Below are 21,767 nucleotides of genomic sequence, written 5' to 3' on the forward strand. Positions count from 1 at the left end.
GTATATGTGTGTGTGTATGGGGGGGGGGGGTTGCATTAGACAGGAATATCTGTGTGATAAGAGTAAGGCAGGTTGTCTTAATGAAAATATTTATGTAGTGCACTAAAGTGTGTGTATGTATATGTGTGTGTGAAGAGTAGCGTGTTTGTACATGCACTGGGGAGTAGTCAAGGAAATATCACTTGGAACTCTTTAATGACCTGAGACAGTAATCTTATAGGATCATCGGAGAGAGAGAGAGAGAGAGAGAGAGAGAGAGAGAGAGAGAGAGAGAGAAGAAAAAGAAGAAGAATAACAGCAACAAGAAGGCTAATAAGCAGAGAAATATCGTAAGTGAGAGTGGAAGTGCCAGTGTGCTTTCACCTGAGGGCAGTGTGTGGTACTCGGGAGCATAGTGCCATAGTGCCTACAGAACAAAGCGGAGGAACAGCAGCGAGCTTGATCTGCAGTGTCTCAGCTACACAGACTCTGGGCTCTGAGACTTACCAAGCACAGGTAGGTCCAGAGACACTAACCCACACTGTAGCAGTAATAGAAAAGGACATTGTTGAGGAATGCTACTGGTGAGGATAGACTCCATGGGGAATTGGATTGATGATGTTTTTTTGTTTGTTTGTTGTTGTTTTTTTTTTATAGAGACAGGCACTGGTACGGAATGACATAATTGGGAAATGGTACAGTGACATTTTTGGTGAATTGCTTTGTTAAGAAATAACGTTGTTGGGGCGGATGTTGCTGGACAATTCTATTGTGGTTGTGGTTGGTGAGAGGGCTGTATCTGTTCAGTGCTGTGGAGATTATTGAAAATCCTGCTGCGTCATAATGGAGGAACTCCTCCCCTCAGGGGGCTACAAGCCTGTTATCTGTGGCTTACTGTGCCTCTGCACACACACGCACACACACACACACACACATGCATATGGTGGTATTAGTAGGGCAAGACATTTATGTCATTTATGTTTCAGACACAGCATATGTGTGGCATATGACATGTATCCAGTATTTAATAAGTACAGACAGCGGATTATCCCAGAAGTGCTTAGGAGTCAATCATGTACTGACTTTTATCAGTCCATTTAATAGATTAGAATAGACCAGTTACTTTCCTGAAAGCTCACAGAGAAAATGAGAAATATGTTTTGAAAATAAAATGCTGAAAGTAATGTTTATTATTTCTGTAATAACAGCTTCTAAATAAAATGATGAAGCCCACAGGATTTGACTATCGCAAAATGTCCACAAAGTCCTGACTCTTTGGGCTTGCTGGAGAAAATAATTAATCAGTAATATGATTTGGGAATGAATGCCAACTACTGCTTGAATAATGCCCTTTATATAAGAGAATGATTTTTAAAATCCTGGGTGTCTTAATAATTCTCTCTCTCTCGGTCTCTTTCACTTTCTGTGTGTGTAGTGCGATGGCATCTAGTCAACAGGACTCCTCCACAGAGGAGCTTCATCTGCACAGAAGAGAAGAGTGCACGCCATACCAGGTAGACTGATTCACAAGGAAAATGAGTCCTTGCAATGAAAAACCATACATGTCCATTTACTGTTTTTCTGCAAAATAAAAACAATAATATAAAGCATTATTGCAAGTTTTATTTTTAAAATGCAGACATGAATGGTAAGTCTCAATAAAGCATATTTAGCATTTTAATATTTAGCATTTTAATGTAATTTTAATTTAAGTTGCACAAAGTCAAAAGCTAAAATAACTGATTACACAAAAAGGGGAAATGGCTGATATTTAGTTTTATATTTAGTTTTAATACCTGGTAGGTGAAAATGTGAAAAAAGGAGAAAGCAACAGAGAACACAAGAAGAGCAGATGGCCAAAGATGTCTACATATTCAAAACAGAATAAGCAGATTCTCCCTGTAATTCTAATGGGAAATCATAGAAGCCTCCTAGGACAGTAGGATTTTAATTAGTGATACTTCTGCAACGGTATTCGATGTAATTTAATAACCAGCTCCAACCTCAGTCTCTTCCAGTCTGAGCCGCTGCTGAGCCGTAGGTTTGTAGAAATCTATTCAAAGCTATGATTTTTGATATGTGTGCAACTTTTTAAAAAGTATATACTTTACCCTCAATACTCATAGTGTTCAAATGTTGGAATATGGAGCCTAACCCATAGTGGCGTTACGGTTCCAATCCTTCTGAATGTCACTGTCCTCCTTCCCTCCCAGATCTTCCCTGACTCGTCTGAAGGCCCGGAGTTGATGTCCCTGATGCACCAGAGGAGACGCCTGCCTTCCATAGTGGTGGACCCCACACAGGTGGAGCAGGGCAGAGGAGAGCTGCCCTGGCCTCTACAGAGACGGTCCTCCAGGGAGGAGGAAGAGGACGATTCCCTGTCCCAAGTCAGCATCTTAAGCCAAGGGGAGAAGATGGAGGGAGGTGGAGAGAAGCGGTCAGTGCAGTGCAGTGATTGCCACAGTGTGTTGCCAACAGACAGTGGAGCTGAAATCATGGAATTGAACAGTATTCCAAAGTTATGGAATACTAGCACATAGTATAATTACAAGATGGAGGCATTGTTTATGTATGTTAATAATCCATTATCAATACTAACCTTGGGAAAATGTAAAAGCAACTCGGTCAAGAGTGGGAAAAAAAAAGAAGCAATATTGCAGTCATGATTACTTAGTGAGATAAGTGTACATAGAATACGGGTCTATGAGGTCTGTGGGAGAACACACAGTGCTCCCTATGCAGCATGCTGAAGGATTCTGCCTACACACTGATGTTGGATCTTCTGGAGTAGGAACAGATGCTTTACTTTGCAGAAACTGTGTAAATGAGAGGGATTCTGCAAGCCTGTGTTCTGCAAAGTTGCACATTGAAGCACTGCTCAAATTATTCTAATTCTATATCCTCCAACGATAATAACCTAATACATTAAATTCCAATGTAACTAAAAAAGCATGCCTGATAAATACATGATACATGATAAAGATATCCTGTAGAAATCTAAGATATGCAGATCAGTATGCTTTAAGGAAATGGATGTTAGGCATGACCTTCTATTCCCTGACAAATTAGTCATCTGCAAGAGCTTCAAGTCTTCTCAAAGTATTATATAAACACAGCAATAAAATTCATGCCAATCTTTCACATTTTCATCAAACAGCAGCAAAAGAAAATGCTTGATGAACCTTTTTCCATAGTTCTGATTATGTTAGATTATTAGGATATTGCACCAATTCATACCATCTCTGTTGGTTTCAGAGGAGCTCCTATCAAACACTCCACCGCCACTGTGCCACCTGGACTGGTTGACCACTCTCGTCTGACCCCTCCCCCCTCCCCCACCCCTCCAGAGGTGGCACCGCCCTGTTTTAGGGGCTCAGATTCTACAGAGCAGCTCGCTTCTGTAGTTCACACTTCTATACTTTACAGACATCTTAATAAACTTTAAGGTGTCAATAAAGACAAAATGCTTTATATGCTTTTTTTTTTTTAATGAAGAAAAAGTATTCACATATATGGAGTGAGGCATTGAAGGACAAAATGGAATAGGAGTATTAAGTAGAGAAGCCTTCCTGTTCTGGACAGGGAACTACATATATAAAATGGCTTCTGCAATCGATTTCCTCAGACAAATCTCTCTGTGTGTTTATGTCTGATAAAAGCCTAGTCCATACAGATACTCACCCACAGTTACTGTGTCTATATTTCAAATGCAGGTGAAAATGAAAACGTGCATTTCTGTGAACTGTAAAAATTAAATGTTGTTATACTCCTAACAATCTATTAAGTGCCTTTTTATTCATCACAAATTCATTGTGATGTTATTATACATTTCTTTATATATGGCAGTTATAGTCTGTACTATGTAGTAGTCTACATGCCACATGGACTCTGCTGAGGCTTCTGATTCTTTGCACTATGCTGAGGTTACACACTGATGTCCTTTCTTCATGTTGCTTGGAGAAAATGCAGTAATGGTTTTAAGCATTTTAGTTTATGAATCAAAAGATTATCCCTTTTTTCAAACTTTTTATAATACCAGATGTTAGAAAGAACGGGTTAGCTATATCTCCTGGTACTTTCTTAATATATTATTGTACTTCTGTAATCAGTAACAACGTCTAAATAGTCATGAACATTTCGGTAGTCATGCTAGCTGACTTGGCTTCACATAATTTACATTTACTAACATTTACATTTTTGGCATTTAGCACAGTCTCTATACAAGTGGTTGCGTTCTTCTTGTTACATGTTTTCTAAAGGCTGACTGCACTCACTGGTTGTCATTTAAGTGGCCCGTGAAGAAGGCTATAGCAGGTACTGAATGTTTCATATAAAAAAGAAGTCCTTAATCCCACAAGATAATACCTGCCGCACCTGTGCACTAGAGTCATATTAGCTAATCATTCGTGTACTCCATCAGCATTCTTTCCCAGTGTGTAATATAATTACACCAGTTACAGTAAAATGTACTGACAGTTGATTGCTTCCTTCTTTTAATGTCCATGAAACCCTGAAAAAGATGCAACAGAAAAAAAAAAAAATTCCCTTACTAATCCAGTCACATGAGGGCGCAAGAAAATCAGTTTTGCATAATCCTGTTTAAACTCAAGTAGTTGCTTCTTACAACGCTGTACACAGAAAAACAATTTGAGTAACTGTACTTTTTATTCCCTTTTGTGTTATGGATTGGGATCTCAGATCAACTTTGTTGATAAAATTGCAGAAAAGATAGATAAACAGCTGGGCAGAACCATATGTTAGACTAAAGAGAGAGAGAGAGCTCTAGTCTTCTTCACACAAGACCTTACTGAGTGGTAGATGTAAAGTCCACAGTAACCGAGAGCAAGTAACAAGACAAGGTGAATCTGAATCTGCATATATTAAGTACTTCAATAGTATGTAAAAAAAATAAAAATAATAATGTAAAATGCACTGGCATAGGATTTAGATTCATACTGAGCAGGACTGAGTACCTATAATATTTCCTGAACACAGCTGTCAGACAAGTTTAAGGTAGGACACTCTCTGTCAATCAAAGCAGGACACCTCTCTTCCTCCAGCATCCAGTTTTAGATATAGTGGACCGGAGGAGGGGCTTGCACTGCTAGTGAGCCTAGACTGGCAGGACATGGAGCAGCTGTCTGAAAATGCAACTTATTCCAAAGATCCTGCTCTCTCTCTCTCTCTCTCTCTCTCTCTCTCTCTCTCTCTCTCTCTCTCTCTCTCTCGCTCTCTCTCTCTCTCTCTCTCTCTCTCTCTCTCGCTCTCGCTCTCTCTCTCTCTCTCTCGCTCTCTCTCTCGCTCTCTCTCGCTCTCTCTCTCTCTCTCTCTCTCTCTCGCTCTCTCTCTCTCTCTCTCTCTCTCTCTCTCTCTCTCTCTCTCTCTCTCTTTCTGCACCCTCACTTCCCTTCAGTGCTCTGTCTGGCAGAGCTCCCAGACTCTGGTATGCATACAGACCCAACCATCTTTGAGTACACATAACAGTCCTGGTCTGTAAAAGGCTTTAAATCAAGATGAACAAAGTGAGACTTGTGTAAGTATGTGCATTTATACATGCAACAGAGACTACAGGACAAGATTAGGAGTTGCGCAGAAAAAAGTAGGAGGAACAGGCAGGTGAAGCACAGGGAGTCTACCTCAAGAAATCTGGTTAATCTCACCAAAGTGGAGATCCATAAAATATGAGAGAGAGCCGTTTGCTAGTATTCACCTGAGACACCCATGTTTTAGACCACTTCATAAGAGCTTTGAAATGATGTGAAAACCTAAAATTGATCAAATTTGAGCTACAAGGTTTCTGTTACACACCAGGAGAGCTATTTAAAACAAACCTGATAATATTACAAATTTTTTTGCTCGGTCTCTCTCATCTTTGTGCAATCATAGGAGAGCCCAACCCCCCTTTCCTCCTTTTAATATAAGCCAGATGTGGAGCCGGGATTGTCTTGCTAACCCCCCCCACCACCCTTTGGCTCTTTTAATTTCTTGTTTCTGTCTTCGTTTTCCTCCCTCTCTGCCCCTCCCCCTTTTACAGGAAATTCTCCAGGTTCTTGGCCTTGAAGGGAGCCTCTTTAACCAGGACCAGATGGGGAGAGAGGGAGGGAGAGGGAGAGAGAGAGAGAGAGAGAGAGAGAGAGAGAGAGAGAGGGAGGGAGGGAGAGAGAGAGAGAGAGAGAGAGAGAGAGGGAGAGAGTGAGGGAGGGAGAGAGAGAGAGAGAGAGAGAGAGAGAGAGAGAGAGAGAGAGAGAGAGAGAGAGAGAGAAAGTGTGAGAGAGGGGGGGACTTTTACAAAGAGCAGTTACAAAGCTTCTTTCTTCACAGAGTTTAATGAGGTTGGAGCTAAAGTCAGCGTTGGATGGGTAAAGCCGCTCTGCTCATCTGCTGTGGCACTGTCCGGCTGTGGTCACTAAGCCACTCTCACACATTCTGCTCTTCTGTTGCTGTTATTCAGCCACTGTGTCCCAGACTCCCAGCATTCTGCTACAAGCCCCTCCATCACTCCTAGTGTGGCAAAACATCTCAATCTCATCACAGCAGTTCCATGAAGCTGTCATTTGTGGATAGCTCAGGGCGAGCATTCTTGCCAACATTAAGAAAATTTCCCGCTTGGCCCGTGCAGGAATTTAGCAATGCCGACAGATCCTATCATGCTAGCCTCTGCGTCCATAAATGGGCATCACTTCTTTGAGAATGGCTTACTCTTTTTCTCCCGCATTCTGCACTGGGCCAGACCATTTAAGAAATGCAGCCTTGACAAGATAATAGCACCCCTGACCATTGATTTCTAACCACCATGATCGATGCTCGGAAACAAATTTTGAAAGTTTTTTAATATCACACTGATATTGGCACAACTTATTGAGTAGCATGAACAGTGAAGTTACTACTCACTGTAGGTACTCACTGATATTTGTATGCCTACTTTCATTTATTTCACTGGAATTCATTCATTTTGTATAGTCATATGCAATTAGAGGCACAGGCATGGCCACGGTCAGGTATACTATGCACAATGTAAAAGGACTGCAGATGGCCAGCTGAGGCCTACAGGCTGTGCCCTGTGATCTAGCCTGTTGTATGCTGGAACTGAACCTCTAGACTTGTAACTTTTAGTTGCTGAGAACATATATCTGACAATATGAAGTGCAACCATCTGAAGTCTACTGATACATCAAGTGAGACTCAGTGCCCATCCAGCCTGCACTGAGTGGGTATTGCTCCAAATTCACCACAGCAGTGTTAAACTAAGAGCCATCTGCTTACTGCCAAGGATGAAGCCACAAAGTGGTGTTGGTGTGACAATGTCAAATGAAACCAGTATGCAGATCATTTATGAGACCGCTCCCTGGACGAACAGCACTTCATAAATCGGTTTTGAAGGAAAGTTCATAAAAGAGAAGCGAGATTAGTTACGGTCCATCTGGGGTTTATTATCTTGTTAGGTTTCTACTTAGGGCTAAGTAAGTGTTTATGTGGAGGTGTTTTCTTCTGGAGGCTGGACTTCCACCGGTGGTAAGCCAGATAGGGCCTCAGCTCCAGGGACGCAGCATCTGAGCCCAGCCCCTTTCCCCTCTGCCTGTAGCCTCTGTTCCGCCGCCAAACCCAGTACCCTTCGGTTGCGCCCTATAACCCATGCCAAGCTCCAGTCCTCTGCTGACCCTGCAACCCATGCCCCGCCCCCTGTACCCCACCCCAGTCCTTCCCACATGGGCTTCTCTGTGCTGTGTGTGGGCTTCTCTGTGCTCTGTGCTGTGCCCAGGCTGTGCACATATAAAGCTGCAGCACCAATGAACCTCTTGGTACACATGACAGAACACCCAAGGTGCTGTACCGCTCAACAGCCCAGTAAAAATTTTTTTAAATAAATAAAAGTATCTCCACCCAGGTCAAGTTCAGCTTAAAACAATGTTACAGAATATTGCAGACAAAAATTACATTAACAGCATTCATAAGATTTCTTCCGCTGCAGTTTAATGAGCAAGCCTAGTCTATGAAATGTTGTTCTGGACGGTACAAGCATAATGACATGCTGAGGAATGGCCTGTTGGTCTTCGTGTGTTCTGCATGTATTATGTTTGGACGGAATCCCTTTCCTAGTATCTGTTGGGGCAGGGCAGATTCTCTCCTTTCTCTAGATCCCTGCTCCATCCTTGTCTCGTCCTCAGTGCGGAGACGCGTCAGAAAGTCATTCCTGTCTCACGCAACTGTTGCGTGGGTTGCTGTGACTGACATGAAGCCGTAATTATGTTCTATAGCTGGAAATTGTTTGTGACTTGTATGCAGAAGTGCTGCTTTTACACATTCATACACAAACCATCGTCTGTCTCTTAAACCACAAACATCCTAATGACATGGTCCAAGGTTTTTATTTACAGAGTACAATCATATATACAAGCACCTTTACCACATACACAGATATGTACAGGGGTTAGGCTCAGATTCACCATGATCTGAGGCCAACAGCTGGAGCTCAAATCCTTTTGCTTTCGGTTAGGCTGCTACCACAGCACACTCAAAACCTCTACTGCGTCCCTCAAAAAAAACATGAATATGGAAGGATCTCCCTAGGTAGCTTTCTGTTCAGACGGTGGTCATGACTTTAAGCGATCCGGTCCGAAAGCGCAAGATCTTCTTCTTGAGAGCGTGAGAGGCTTTGATCTTGACTAAGGCTTTGGACTGCAGTGGGGCTCCAGGCGGAGCCAGCTGGGGCGCAAGCTGCTGGGGCCAGACCAGCCCGCCGCTCTCATCGGAGTCGCTGGTCATGGAGCTGGAGCCTGGGGACTCGCCCTCGCTCAGGCTGGACTCCCAGTCCCCAGAGACAACATGCTTGTAGCCGCCATCCTGCCGACACGGCGAGGTGTGCGGCATGCATTCGGAGTGGAGGTGAGGTTGGTGAAGCTGATGCGGATGGTGGAGGTGATGTGGAACTTGGTTGTAGACGTAGGGAGAAGGGGCAGGGCGGGACCTGCGGGAGCGTCTGATGGCCTGCTCAGGTGGAGGCTCTGCCTCGTCCTGGCTCAGCTCCAGTGTGGAACGCCAGCGGCGGTGGCCCAAGCTGCCCTGGGCACGTCGGCCCCTGGGCTGGCCGACACGTCCTGTGTCCCTCTCTACCGTGCTGTATTTGCGCTCTGGCACGCCCCTCTGGCTCAGCAGGCTGTTCTCCGACTGCGAGCGGCAGGCCTTGCGGCCAGGTTTCTTGGCTGCTGCCCGCTCCTCGGTGAAACGGCACTTCTTGGGTGTGGCGCGCGGCTTGGCTGCCACCCGCTCTGGGGAGTAGGCAGGGCGGCCAGCCTTCGGAGCAGCGGGAGTGCGGTTCATCCTGGCTCTGGCTGGTGCTCGGCACGGTTGCGCAGGAATGTATTGGGCATTGACCAGCTGCTCATCTGAGGAGGGTGATCGCAGCAGAGAGTACTGCTGTGGCGAGTCCGCCTCGCTGCTGCTGTGCTGTGGCGGGCCACACGGGAAGTCCGGTGAGGTGGAGTACACCCCGGCTAGCGTGGGCCTGGGATAGCGCATGGCCAGCTGTTCCTCAGGGGACATGCCTCCGAGCCTCTCCTCCTCCAGGCTGTACGAGGCCCACACTGGCCTCTCGGTGCCGGGAGACGCCCCGCTGTGTTCGGCGGCAAAAGGAGGTGCCTTGCGGCACAGGCTGCTCTGCCTCGCCACGCCCCTAGCTTCGGGTCCCAGGCTAGGGCGAGGCTTGCACTGCCTTGAGGTCAGCAAGCGGCGCTGGATCAGGCCCATGATGTAGGTCTCTACGCGCTGAACCTGCCCGTGGGCGTCAACTGCGGGTGGGCCATCCTCCCCAGCTTCATAACCTGCTGGCCACAACCACACCTCTCCCTCCACTACTTTCTCTGTGGCACCTGTCAGGGGTGTCTGAGGTGATGAGAGAGACCTGGGAACCAGACAGCGCCCCCCACCGTCCTGCAGCCCATCAAGACTGGTCACAAGCACGTCCCCTACAATCAAAACCAAAGTCACGTTCAGGCAAAAACAGAACACAATAAGGCAACCCACGGTAACTAACAAACAAGCATTAATCAGAGTTATAGCCAAGGCCAAAGAATTTGAGGAAAACAGAGGAAGATGGATGTGTTTTTTCCGACTATCATCACAACTGCAACTTTAGCTTTAGTATACAAGTACCTTTTTTTTAAAAGTTAAAAATTTGGTGGGTATTCATGGACCTCTACATCATATATTTCTCCATCACTTAATCATGCTACCAAACAATTATCAACTTATCTTGTTCCTACAAAATCTGAGCTTTGACTCAGTGATGTGGATATAGATTTCTAACATGTTTCTGTGTATAGTTGTGCCTGTGTATCATTGCCTAAATATATATTTCACTCATTTTTTGACAGGTTTACATATAAAAAGCACCTGTGCTCTAAATACCAAAGACATGACCAAATACACAGGCCAAAACAGTGGAAGATCTGGACACCATTTCTCATTACTCAAAAAGCCTTTTTTTCTGTAGAAGCATTATGCAAATTGTGCTTTTGCATGTGTGCTCGAATGTGCATACAAATGATGGTTGGTATTTGTGCTTTTGATTACACAGTGAAAATAAATATGTAGGCAAGTTAATAAGCTACTGCATTCCCATTATTTACAATGCATTGAGTATTCATAAAACTGTTTAACTCATCGCCACTGACAAGCCTGCAGGCAAGCCACCAGTGCAAGAACCTAACTGTAGTCAGTCTGGAGTGTGCAACTGAGATCACCACCGAAACATGCACATGCTTTATGGCAGTGCATCCACATATCCTACAGCTTGTACTCAGGTTTGTTTTGTAGCTGCACCATTTGACAGTGGTGATAGTGGACAGTTGACTGTGCTCTCACTGGGAATGACTGTGGTCAGCTGTGTACATGTTTACAAGAGATCTGACAGCCTGACAGACGTGTTGCAGTGGGTGACACTAATTGGGGAAATAACTGCATTTCAAAAAGGCTTTAAAGAGTAAGCTAATAACATGAGTGCGTGTGTGCGCGCATGCGTGCATGTGTGTGTGTGTCGTTGTGCTATCACAGAGAGCCTTTCTCTACGTCCTGGCTCTGTATGCACACAGTGAGGTCTCAGTACACTGCACGTCTCATGACTGAACGGGAGCTCTGTGCTGTCTGCAGGACTTTCAGCTGATGCAATTAGAGGAAGCTGCAAGTTTAACCCCCTCAATGCAGTTGGGGGGGGGGGGGGGGGGGGCACGCGCTGGCTTTGCAAAAAATGGGAGTCCAAAACAGGGGACAGCAAGCAGACTGCGTCAGTAAGAGGCTTTCAATGAGAGAAAGAGAGTGTAAGAGGAAGAGAGAGAGAGAGAGAGATATTGCTTGGGTTTCCCACCAGCAGTCTTGGGTCTCTCACTGGTACTGGGCAGTTGCATGGGAAACATGGTCCTGGGAGAGAGCTCTCCTGAGTCCAGAGGAGACTGACGCTCACTCTGCTCATGAAAACCTGAGGAAATGAATAAGAACATGCACACACAAACACACAAAAAATAAATAAATGCAATTAAACACACTCACTCATTTAAGCATGTAGTTTATATGACTGAGCAATGGGCTAGCTTGAACTGCTATGGTTGTGTAAAAAGCAAGCAATATGAAGCACAGCTTAACATTTTTTTTTTAAGGTTTCTGGACAATTTCTGGAGGATGACTCAAGGGTACTTTGCTGTTTTGAAGGTGCACAATGGCATATACATGAGGCACGGATAAAGTAAAAGCTAAAGAGCAACTAATCATACCTTCAGTTCAAAATATCACCAAGGCTAAAATAAGACAAGTAGGAAGTGCTCACTGTGACCCCAGGGTCAAGTTCAGTAAAGCAAGCAACCAAAAAACCTCTTCCCTTTAGTATCTTATTAGAATACTGAATTACAAAGAGCTATAGTTGTATACCCTTATAAAAGGCACAGGAACAGATTGGTAAGTTGAGCTATACCTGAGTTTGGTCCACTGTATCCTGCATCATTAGGGTGTTTCACACAGCTGCTCTCTGTATCAACCCTCAGTTCTCCCACCTGCTGCTGAAGGTCTGCCATTAATCCCTACACACACACACACACACACACACACACACACACACACCCTGCTCATTAATGTCCCTGTGTGACCCCATCTCTGCCAATGAGACTGGGTACATAAAATGCACTATATAGAGCTGCTGTGATTACAAAAGGCAAGTCCTAAAAACTAAATAGATCAAATGAAAACCAATTCTGATTTCAAAAACCTCCAGTAATTATGAGGAGCAAATACAATCGATTCAGCAAATAACAAAGAAGCATCCATATCTTTAATACTTTAATCACCATTACAGTTTATTCCAGTTCATTGTATGGGGTTGCAACCTACAGGCTGAGATGGACATGCTACAGCTAAAAAAATTAATATATTCAAAAGAGAAGGAGTGTGCTTTCTATAAATACACTGCTTTTCCATTGAAATCGGCATTCGGTCTGATCTTGCCTATTTAATTACTTTGACAGTCTTTATAATGTGTGTGTGTGTGTGTCTGTGTCTCTTTGGCTTTGTATGTAGAGACTTCAGCGAGGTTATTGACCTCCTGAGTGCATTTCTTGCTCCCTGAGTGTGTGAACAGGCTGTGTAGGATTCCCGGATTAGTTAGAAAGAGGGTGAATCAGTGTGGCATCCCATCACTGCGTTCAGTCATACACCATGAGAACGCAGCATGGACGTCTGGGAAGGAAAGGACAGAATGTTCCATTTATGAATGGATGTCCCTGCCTACCCCCCCAAACAACTCTGTCACCTGACTTAAGGAAAGCACAGAGGTTTGGTTGTTGGTTTGTTGCTTTATTCAATATGCTAGCACAGCAATGTCAGAAGGGTGAAACAATGAAACATGATGGGAAATGTTGGCAATGTTTTAAATGTTGAAATTTAAATTTTTAATAATTTAAATATTAGAATCCAATTTGCCTACACACACACACACACACAAACAAATACACAGACAGTGTTATAAGCATGTCTCCCAGTTACAGCTGAACACACAACCACACACTGTATTTACACTGCTTAAGTGCGAAATGGCGTGTAGGAGTAAGAAGGTGGCATGTGGCCCAAAGAAACAAAGGGAAATTTCACTGCACTGCAGTGTTAAAATGTTCCAAGACGTTTGTAAACTGTTCAAGTTAAACAATTTGATGATAGAAGGTGTGTTTTTCTACCTACAAAGATGCTCTGCAGGAGGACATTTTTGTTTTGTAGCTATTGGTCACTTTCCTTTGCTTCATTTGGAAGAAATATTTAGACTTATAGAACAAATATTTAGACCAATAGAAAAGAAGATTAGCGTGCAATGGGCTTGTCTACAATGACGTTGGTCAGAGGGGAACTTAATAAGAGAGAATAACTGCGTCACAGCAAACATGAGACGGCGTGAACAGAATATCCATATGGTACTGTCCATCTCTAACAGTGAGTGGAGTTAGAGGAGATGAGGCTTACTGTTCACATCACCATGGAGAAAACCCTTAGCAAAAAATACTTTAAAAAGCAATACTTTGTTCAAAAATGAAGAGGTATACATGATGAACAGAATTACTGCATCAGATCAAATAATTGTCTTAGATCCACTACAGATCTCTTGTCTAATTACTATACTTGGGATAATGGTATCACATGCAGAGTGAAGCAGTCAGCTGCATTCCCAAACACTGATTACCAGATTGCTAGCAGCCCCTACTATCATAGCAATGCAAATTAGTTTCTAATGGACCAGCTAAAACGTTCTCTGAAAAGTGAGGCGTCAAATATGAAACTTATTTTTCCTGAAGTGTGCTTCGTTTCCGTGTCGCTGTAACAGCCATGAGATCTGCTGATGACCGTTTGTGTAAATGAACTAATGCAAGTGTTGGCTTAAACGCTGTGGTTTTCAGGGCTCCTGTAATGACTGCTGCTTCTCACATCACAACTTCAGCCAATCCACACTGTTCTGTGACTGCCACACTGCTTTAGTCAGCACACGCTGCTCTGCCAGAGATGATACTTTACTAAGACTCCCAGGGCACGGATGTCGGCAGTGGGGGCTCATGTTAATGCTAGCAGGATTTCTTCGTGACAACAACGGCAAATATCATATAGCTGTGGAACGGTGTGGATCTGAGGCAGCCAGGATGCCACTTGTGCTTGTGTGATACACACTTTCAATATAAATATGTTTTGATACATGTAGCAATGATAAGTCTATAAATGAATCATTTTCATGTTTTGTTTTTTTGTAGACAAATTTCAGATATAAGGCTGTAAATTTACAGCTAAAATTAGGCTATAACTACTTTGTTCGAAAAATCAATGCATATAGAAATAATTAGTGACAAAACATTCCCCACTGATTCGGAAGTAGGCAGAATGATGCCATAACACAACTGGTTGGGTTTTTGAAAGCTATTTAGAATTGTGGACCTTATAACTCTGAGGATCAATTCTACCCATGATTCTGCACCAAAGATGTAATTTTTTTTCACAAAGGTACACAGATCAACAGCAATAAAATGACTTATTATAGGCTTCATATTCAATCAGAAAGCTGTATGTAGGTGCTTTTGAGCGTTATGCTATATAAGTGTAGCCATCACCGTCAGACAATTCAGCCATTCACTGTCAAGACTTGGACCTGTTGGCAGGAAATGTATGACTATAAAATACAGTCTATGTAGCTAAATGGCTAAAGGATCCATGTAGAAATGTATTGCTGCAAAAAACAGCGCATGTATCTAAATGTACTGCAAATAAAAGTTAACACTATTTTAATATTCAAATGATATTCAACATGCTTTTATGGAAGTATGAATGGCTGAGGCACAACAGTGGTACAACTCAAACACTTGCAGATTATGCCTTGAGCAAATTCCATCAAAGGGTTTTGAAAACAGTTTTCGAATGTGGATTTGCCTGGGATATTCACACAGTCTCAGTTTCAAAAGCTACTCATTCCACACCAGGACGCAGACCCCACATGACGTCTTATCTTCACAGCACGGAGTGGTGTCTGAAGGTTCCCTGGAGTCTGTACCATGTCTGTAACCACAGCCACAGCCCTGCAACCCCCACAAACTAACACCCCCCAGCCCCAGACACAAACCACCCAAAGCCTGTTAGCTTAACCAAATGATGTAATCGCACTTTCTGATGATAGCAGCATGGAAGTCTCCAACTGAGCACAGAGAAAGACTGAAAAGAAGACAGACATTCACACACAAACAAGATTCCCCTGAACGGTGCAATTATCATCTCCCTGCTCCCTTGCTCTTAAGTTCCCTTAGTGGTAGAATGGCAGAGAAGCTGACAAGTACAGCACCATTTTCCTCTCCCAGGCCACAGACACCAGTCCCCAGAGCTCACCAAATAAGACGGCTTGGAGGAGAAGAGACTAAACAAATTATTGTAAGACTTCTAAAAGTAGCTTACTACACTGTAGCAGTGAGAAATACTATTTATTATTAATTGACATTAACTAGGAGCTGATCATTGCTAGACGCAGGGTCACAAGACCACTCATCTAACAAATGTTTCACAGAGACCGTTAAATGCAGAGTTTTGCACTAAGGTCTCTCTGATCCTCAAGGAGTCCAATGAACCATCTACAATTTAATTCCTCTTCCTAGAGCCAACAGTCAGAACACCCTAACGCTTCACTCCCAATTTACACACACAATCAGAGTCACACTCTCAAGCATCCCTCAGTCACCAGCCAACTGATAGAATAATGATAAAGCGTGCATATGCTGACACAGTTGGTTGAGGAGGTACTTTCCTATGCACAATGTATATGCATACAGGCAAACACACACACACACACACACACATACGGAATGTGGACAGTATGACTGGTGCTTTCCCAGCTGTTACCTACCGTCAGATTGCTGTCAGCACTGTGATGCCAAGAATAAACTGGTCTAATGTATAAGTGCGTGTGCTGAGCAGTACTCCTACAGCATATCTATTCTGGCCTTGATAGCCCCTTAAACCCATCCCTCACACACACTCTACCATATGGCAGTTTGCTGTTACACAACCCCTCCCCTCCCCACCACACACACACACACACACACACACACACACTTACTTACTTTTGTCCACCAGAGCCCATCACATTCTCAAGCAATAAGATTAAGCCACAGCATCTGCGTTTGTATCTTTGTATAAAAAGATAAATCACTCTCTAAATACCTTCACATTCCAGAAGGCAGAACATTGTGCAGATCTACAGGAAAATCAGCAGTCTTTAGCCCTGTGGTTCTATGTATTTATTGCCATTATTGTAACAATCTTTGGCCTTTTTATTTAATACAAGATTTTTATCACTATATTAGACCATTTGTAAGCAAAAACTGAGTGTAAACTCATCAGCATCAACAGTTAGAGTCACTCTCAAGTTACCAACTGCTGGTGTGCAGGTTTACTGTACATGCTGGTAACCCGCAGCATTGGGTCACCTGTGGGATGAGCGCTGCCAATAAAACTATATTTTAAAGCCAACAAAAGTTTGGACTCGGACCCACATGTCAAGATGCAGAAGCCAGCACTTATGTGAATCAGACCTTTTAAGTTCACTCATCGACCATCAACATCAAAGGCACCAGGGCGCATTTTAAAGTAATTATTCTGCATCACACTTGGATTTAACTCTTACTTTTAAGACCCAATTAAATAAATCAGCCTAATATTTCTCTTCACGTTCGATTCGCTGGTCCAGACTGTAGGGCCTATACAAGCAAAAGTATTAGCATAAGAGAAAAGGGAGGTTAATGCAAACATCGGGTTCCGCACTTCCAAATAACGTTTCTAAACTGTAGAAGGTGGACTAAGAAATAGCCCAAACACAGGCCACTGAGTAGTCTATACTAGTCAAGTAGGCGAAAACTATCTTTCTAGCCACCGACAGCATCTTTCAAGTTATTTTTCAACAGGCTGGATTAGTTTTCACTTTTTCAAGCAGGGTAATCAACATGTTACGTGAACCGTGCGCTAAAAATATTATTCTTACCTGTTGCCCTCCCAAACCCGAGATGTACTGCGTTCGATTTGGAGAATCGGCGAAAGCGTGCGGTGGCCGAAGCACACCCCAAGCCGCTCGGCCAGAGACGGTGTCTCCGAGGGTCAGGGCACTTCGAACCAGGCATTCATGCCGTTGTTTTAGCATCTCAAGTTCACAAAGCCCTGCCAAACTCGCTTCCAATCGCTCTTTATATCGACTGCGTTCCGTGGCAATCGGAAAATAGAAAGCGCGATGCATCGTTAGACCGTTTTATAAGGAACCAAAAAGAAATAAAAAGATCAGCAAATGTAATTTAATCCACATTAACTTTCCTCTGGTAATGTCTGCTTTTTTTATTCTAATCTAGTACTGACCGGCCTATAGGTTCACCATGTTCAAATTTTCATAGGATCCTTAGTTTCAGACTGGACAACGATTAGTCTCCTCTGACCAAGTCGACTCTACTCCATTCTCCATCTCTCCTCCGGGTAGGGTTGGATTTTTTTCAGCTGTCAAATGTTAATTAGCATACTGCCTTTTCCCGTTTCAATTGGTTATAGACATTCCCGCAATATTAATATTCATGATTCCTTTCTCATTAAATTCTGAATCTTTTGGTTTGTCCATTGCGAGAACGACAGTAAAGAAAAAACGCTTTTGGGAGTAACTTCCTAAATTCAAGCACACGTCTGACTCTCCAAAACGTTTTAACAAATTCAGAGCAACATTCCCTTTGTCAGTCGGACATAAAATTCTATGTGGTCTCATTGCTTTAATGTTCAGTTGGTTTAATTTATTTTTTCTTATTCAGTAAGGCTATAATTTTATTAGACGTTTTTCGCTTAAATATGTGACGTTTTCGCATGTCCATAGAACAAACACACGCGCTAAACTTTTTTTTTTTTAAATTTCATAGTAATTGCTATATAACCTTCACTTATAAGATGACTCGTTTTGGTCAGAGCAATTAGTAACACTGTCATACCGAAACAATTTCGTGTATGATAGGCTTAGATTAGATTAATTGAAGATGATTGAAGATGAAGAGTCCAATGACTCTACAAATGGACAGTTAAGGTCTCAGAACTATTATTTTGTCACTCAATATCATCCATGTCTTAGAGCCCAAATGCCTCCCTATGCCACTGAACCCATGACTTGGTGTAGCTTGGAACTTAAGTTAATAGCCATTGGTTTGTATTCAGTGTTATTTGATTTACACAATCATAAAATATAGTTATTTAAATGCCTAGTGGTGTTTCTGTAGTTCATAATGTAAAAAAAACAAAAAAAAAAACAACAGACAAATAAATATACAGTAGTGGTTGTTTAGTGTATATACTAGCGTGCTTTTCTTCTCTCCCACTTCTGCTTAGCTTACCACAGTAAGTTTATTGTACCCTGTCACATTGGTTGGCCTCATGAGTATAAGGTAATGCAAGAGTGTCCTCAAGTGGATGTCTGTCTGTACTGCAGGAGGAGTACAGGCATACTGCATAGCATGGAAAAGCTCAAACTACGTTAGAGATGTGAAGGAAAAAATCCATTACAAATTCAACACCCTATTTCTGTGCATATGAGTAAGAGACGCAAGGGTGACAGCTGATAAGTACATTTATTCCCTCCCCCCATTGAATCATTACATCTTAAACGACATTATAGAACCTACTGTGGATGTCTGCGTCAACACAATGCAGCTGTTGACTACTGATACAAATGATGCAACTTGAAGTGGATCAGGATCCCAGTAGTTAGCCTGGGGGCCAGCCCATCTGACGGCCGCCCAGAACATGAACGTGGAGGTGGTAAACCGTCTGACCCCCATCAGGACCCTCATTAATCAACAGTCGGTAGCCATTGGGTAATCCCACTTGCTGTGCACACTTACTGGCAACAATCATCAAATGCCCAAGAAGCTAGAGAGAGAAAGAGAGAGAGAGAAATAGCGGGTTAGAAAGCATTCTCAAACATAAACTATTGACCAAGCAGATATACACAAAAAAACTTCATAAACTTGTCTCTTGAGATATGCATGAAACAAATCATCTGAAGAAACAAAACATAACATTTTTTTTCTACTGTGGCAAACTGATGAACTGAACTGAAAATAGTGTTGTGTCCATTTGTGGAGCTACTCAATGTGCTCCTACAAAAAGCAGCATTTTCAAATATTAAGGAATAAGCAGAAGGTATGGCACATGAATGCAGCATACTTCTGAATTTAGTATTTTTCTGTAGTGAATAAGCACATCACAACCCCACAGCATGTCATGCCTAGTTATCCAGTCGAGCATGTAACTGTTACATTACTACATAACGAATTCCTTTTCTTGTTGGACCAAAGTTATTACAACACCCATTTGTCAATATTGTCAATTTATGCATGTGAATCACAAATTGTATTTCTGTCATTTCCTAACCATGCGTACAACATCAGAGAAATGGTTCAGATTTCTGTTTGTTTGTCTACGAGCTGTATAAATAGAGAGGAACTGGTTCCTTTTGGGTGAAATAAATTTATTACAATGACACCTGTCCTGTATCATGGAACCAATTTAGGTTACATTTTATTATGACAAGAGGAGGTCACAAATTATGCAACCAGTTGAAGTAGCTATGAAGTGTCCCATACTTACCTCTTTGTCACCGTCCTCAACTTTTGATATTTGTGTGATGGGTTTTTTTGGGACTACCAAAAAATGAGTAGGAGCCTGTGGAGCCACATCATGGAAGGCTATGCACTTTGAGAGAAAAGAATAATATAATCATTCCATGTAAATTCAATCATTCAACTGGTTCTTAACACAATTTTAAAAATGCATTGAATATATTGCATGGGAAAATGCATGGAATATATCGTGCGTTAGCTTCTTTCCTTTATACATTTTTCAAGAAAAAAAAATGCGCTAAAGGTTTGAATGATTAAAAACAACAAACGTACAAGTGCTGGTTTGGAAATAAAAAAATCAAAAAAAAAAAAATCAACAAAAACATCTGATTGTCTCGACAGGGAAAGGGAAAAACTGGCATCTTGGGCAAGAGACTCAGAACTCGCACTTTTACCATCAAGAATCACGTCAGAATGAGCCATAAATGCCAACGTTTATAATGAAGTAAATTAAGCCTTTAAAATAAATAACACGAAAATGGATACACGACGTTCATTAAGTTTCTGGTTTTAGGGAATTCACTTTATTAAGCTATTTTACCTAAGAAAAATATTCGTTTGGCAGCTAGCTTGCTAATATTTAAAGAGACTGTTCAAATTGTGCTGAGTCGGGTTCGAAGTTGGACTCTGTCCTCGCAGCGGTAAACGGCACTGCATGCTAACGTTAACGCCAGGTTAGCTAACCTACATCAACTAAAAAGGTACTTGAACACGTTTATCTTCTGCAGGCACTCAGATATTTAAGTATCCAGAGGATACGTCCATTTTCAGCAGTGCAATATCTTACAATTTTGCAATTGTTCAGAATGGAGCTCAAAGCAACGTTTCTGATTCAGTTCAAGCACTTGCTGAATAGGTTAGCTAGTACGATATTAAGTTACTGTTAACTAAGATAGACAACTTGTCATCTTGGGCGTGGTAGCTAGCGTTAGTTAGCTTCCTGACAGCACATGACAAACTAATGCACCATGTAGCGCCCCAACTCTTAGATAGCTAGCGTGAACCTAGATGCTAAAAATAAGCAATTTATCCTTTAAGAGTGCCAACTGGAATAGCACCAGCTAATTCAACGTTAATGCAGCAAATCTGAAGCGACAAATTTAGCTAGACCGCTAGGTTATCCTAGCTAGTTAACTGGCTAACAGGCACTATCTATATACACAGAATACACACCTGATCGTCTTCGTATATTATTTTAGCAGGAATCTCTTTCCTAATTATTTTACCGAAAATTGTATCTCCTCCAGGTTGTGCAGATTGCGCCTTGGCTACTTCGTCAGCCATTGCGCACAGTTAGCTAAGTAGCCAGCGAGCGATAAACTGCACATATAACGGTGGCAAATCTACGGCCGGATAACCCCAAACAGCGATCAGGTTTCAGAATCTACAAACGAAGCTCTTCAAACTTCGGAAGTATACGTTCGGTGCTTCCGTAGTTGTTGAACGTAACGTCCGGCAGACAAGAGAACCGGTGCTGGGTTTTGGCGTTACCTTCTATGGAAATAAACTCGCTAATAGAAACAATTCCTTTAAAAGCCCTTTAAAGAGATTTTTCCTTTACAAACGTTTCTTAAAAGTAGTAACTCACTTTTATCATGTTCTCAGTCAGTGTAATATATGTCGAGGCTTATAATAGAAATTTAAGTCTGCTGTATTTACCAAACATTCACATAAAGAAACTAAATTAGAGTTCCAAATGCTTGATTGACTTCTATTTAGTTAGTGATTTTAGCTGGTAAACAAATCATGACTTTAAGAATGTTAAAGAACACAATGACAAAGGTGTTCATACAGTATGGCAGATCTAAAATGTCAGTGAGTATGTGGCTCTAAAATTATGAATATGAAAGAAAAAGGTCTAAAAGTACGATGAAAGAAAATAACAATAATGAGCTGATAATAACAATTAAAGAGCTGATTGGACTGATAATAACAATAAAGGGGATTTAAAACATCAACGGGATCATCAATAATGACAGTAATTATACAGCAAAAGGGGCTTTCAGAAAACAAATCTGGGGTTGAGTCTGAATTTGAGCAATTATATGGCTGAAAGAGACTCCAAGAATATTGATCTGGGGTTTGTCAGAATGACTG

At 42.2% G+C, this 21,767-nt stretch overlaps 3 protein-coding genes across 4 annotated transcripts; 1 reads left to right on the top strand and 2 right to left on the bottom strand.

Moving 5' to 3' along the window:
- Positions 1–297: 297 nt before the first annotated feature.
- si:ch1073-303d10.1 lies at positions 298–3,759 on the top strand. Its single transcript, XM_027016117.2, has 4 exons — positions 298–495; positions 1,415–1,493; positions 2,193–2,416; positions 3,235–3,759. Exons 2-4 carry the CDS (start codon positions 1,419–1,421, stop codon positions 3,422–3,424), a joined length of 489 nt encoding a protein of 162 aa, XP_026871918.2. The 5' UTR covers positions 298–495; positions 1,415–1,418; the 3' UTR covers positions 3,425–3,759.
- Positions 3,760–7,865: 4,106 nt separating this feature from the next.
- Positions 7,866–17,483, bottom strand: dact3a (dishevelled-binding antagonist of beta-catenin 3a). Of its 2 annotated transcripts, XM_027016127.2 has the most exons (5): positions 17,377–17,483; positions 17,012–17,219; positions 11,939–12,044; positions 11,339–11,449; positions 7,866–9,941 (listed from the first exon to the last, which is right to left on the bottom strand). In XM_027016127.2, the coding sequence occupies exons 2-5, from the start codon at positions 17,165–17,167 to the stop codon at positions 8,560–8,562; spliced, it is 1,755 nt and encodes a 584-aa protein (XP_026871928.2). In that variant the 5' UTR covers positions 17,168–17,219; positions 17,377–17,483; the 3' UTR covers positions 7,866–8,559. The 2 variants fall into 2 exon arrangements, with proteins under 2 accessions (XP_026871928.2, XP_026871926.2); XM_027016125.2 differs by having other exon boundaries at positions 17,012–17,483.
- A 1,115-nt stretch (positions 17,484–18,598) lies between these two features.
- hint1 (histidine triad nucleotide binding protein 1) lies at positions 18,599–21,097 on the bottom strand. Its single transcript, XM_027016150.2, has 3 exons — positions 20,844–21,097; positions 19,639–19,743; positions 18,599–18,918 (listed from the first exon to the last, which is right to left on the bottom strand). The coding sequence occupies exons 1-3, from the start codon at positions 20,952–20,954 to the stop codon at positions 18,754–18,756; spliced, it is 381 nt and encodes a 126-aa protein (XP_026871951.1). The 5' UTR covers positions 20,955–21,097; the 3' UTR covers positions 18,599–18,753.
- Between the last annotated feature and the right edge of the window lie 670 nt (positions 21,098–21,767).

This window comes from Electrophorus electricus, chromosome 17, assembly GCF_013358815.1.
Source record: "Electrophorus electricus isolate fEleEle1 chromosome 17, fEleEle1.pri, whole genome shotgun sequence".
Taxonomy (NCBI): domain Eukaryota; kingdom Metazoa; phylum Chordata; class Actinopteri; order Gymnotiformes; family Gymnotidae; genus Electrophorus; species Electrophorus electricus.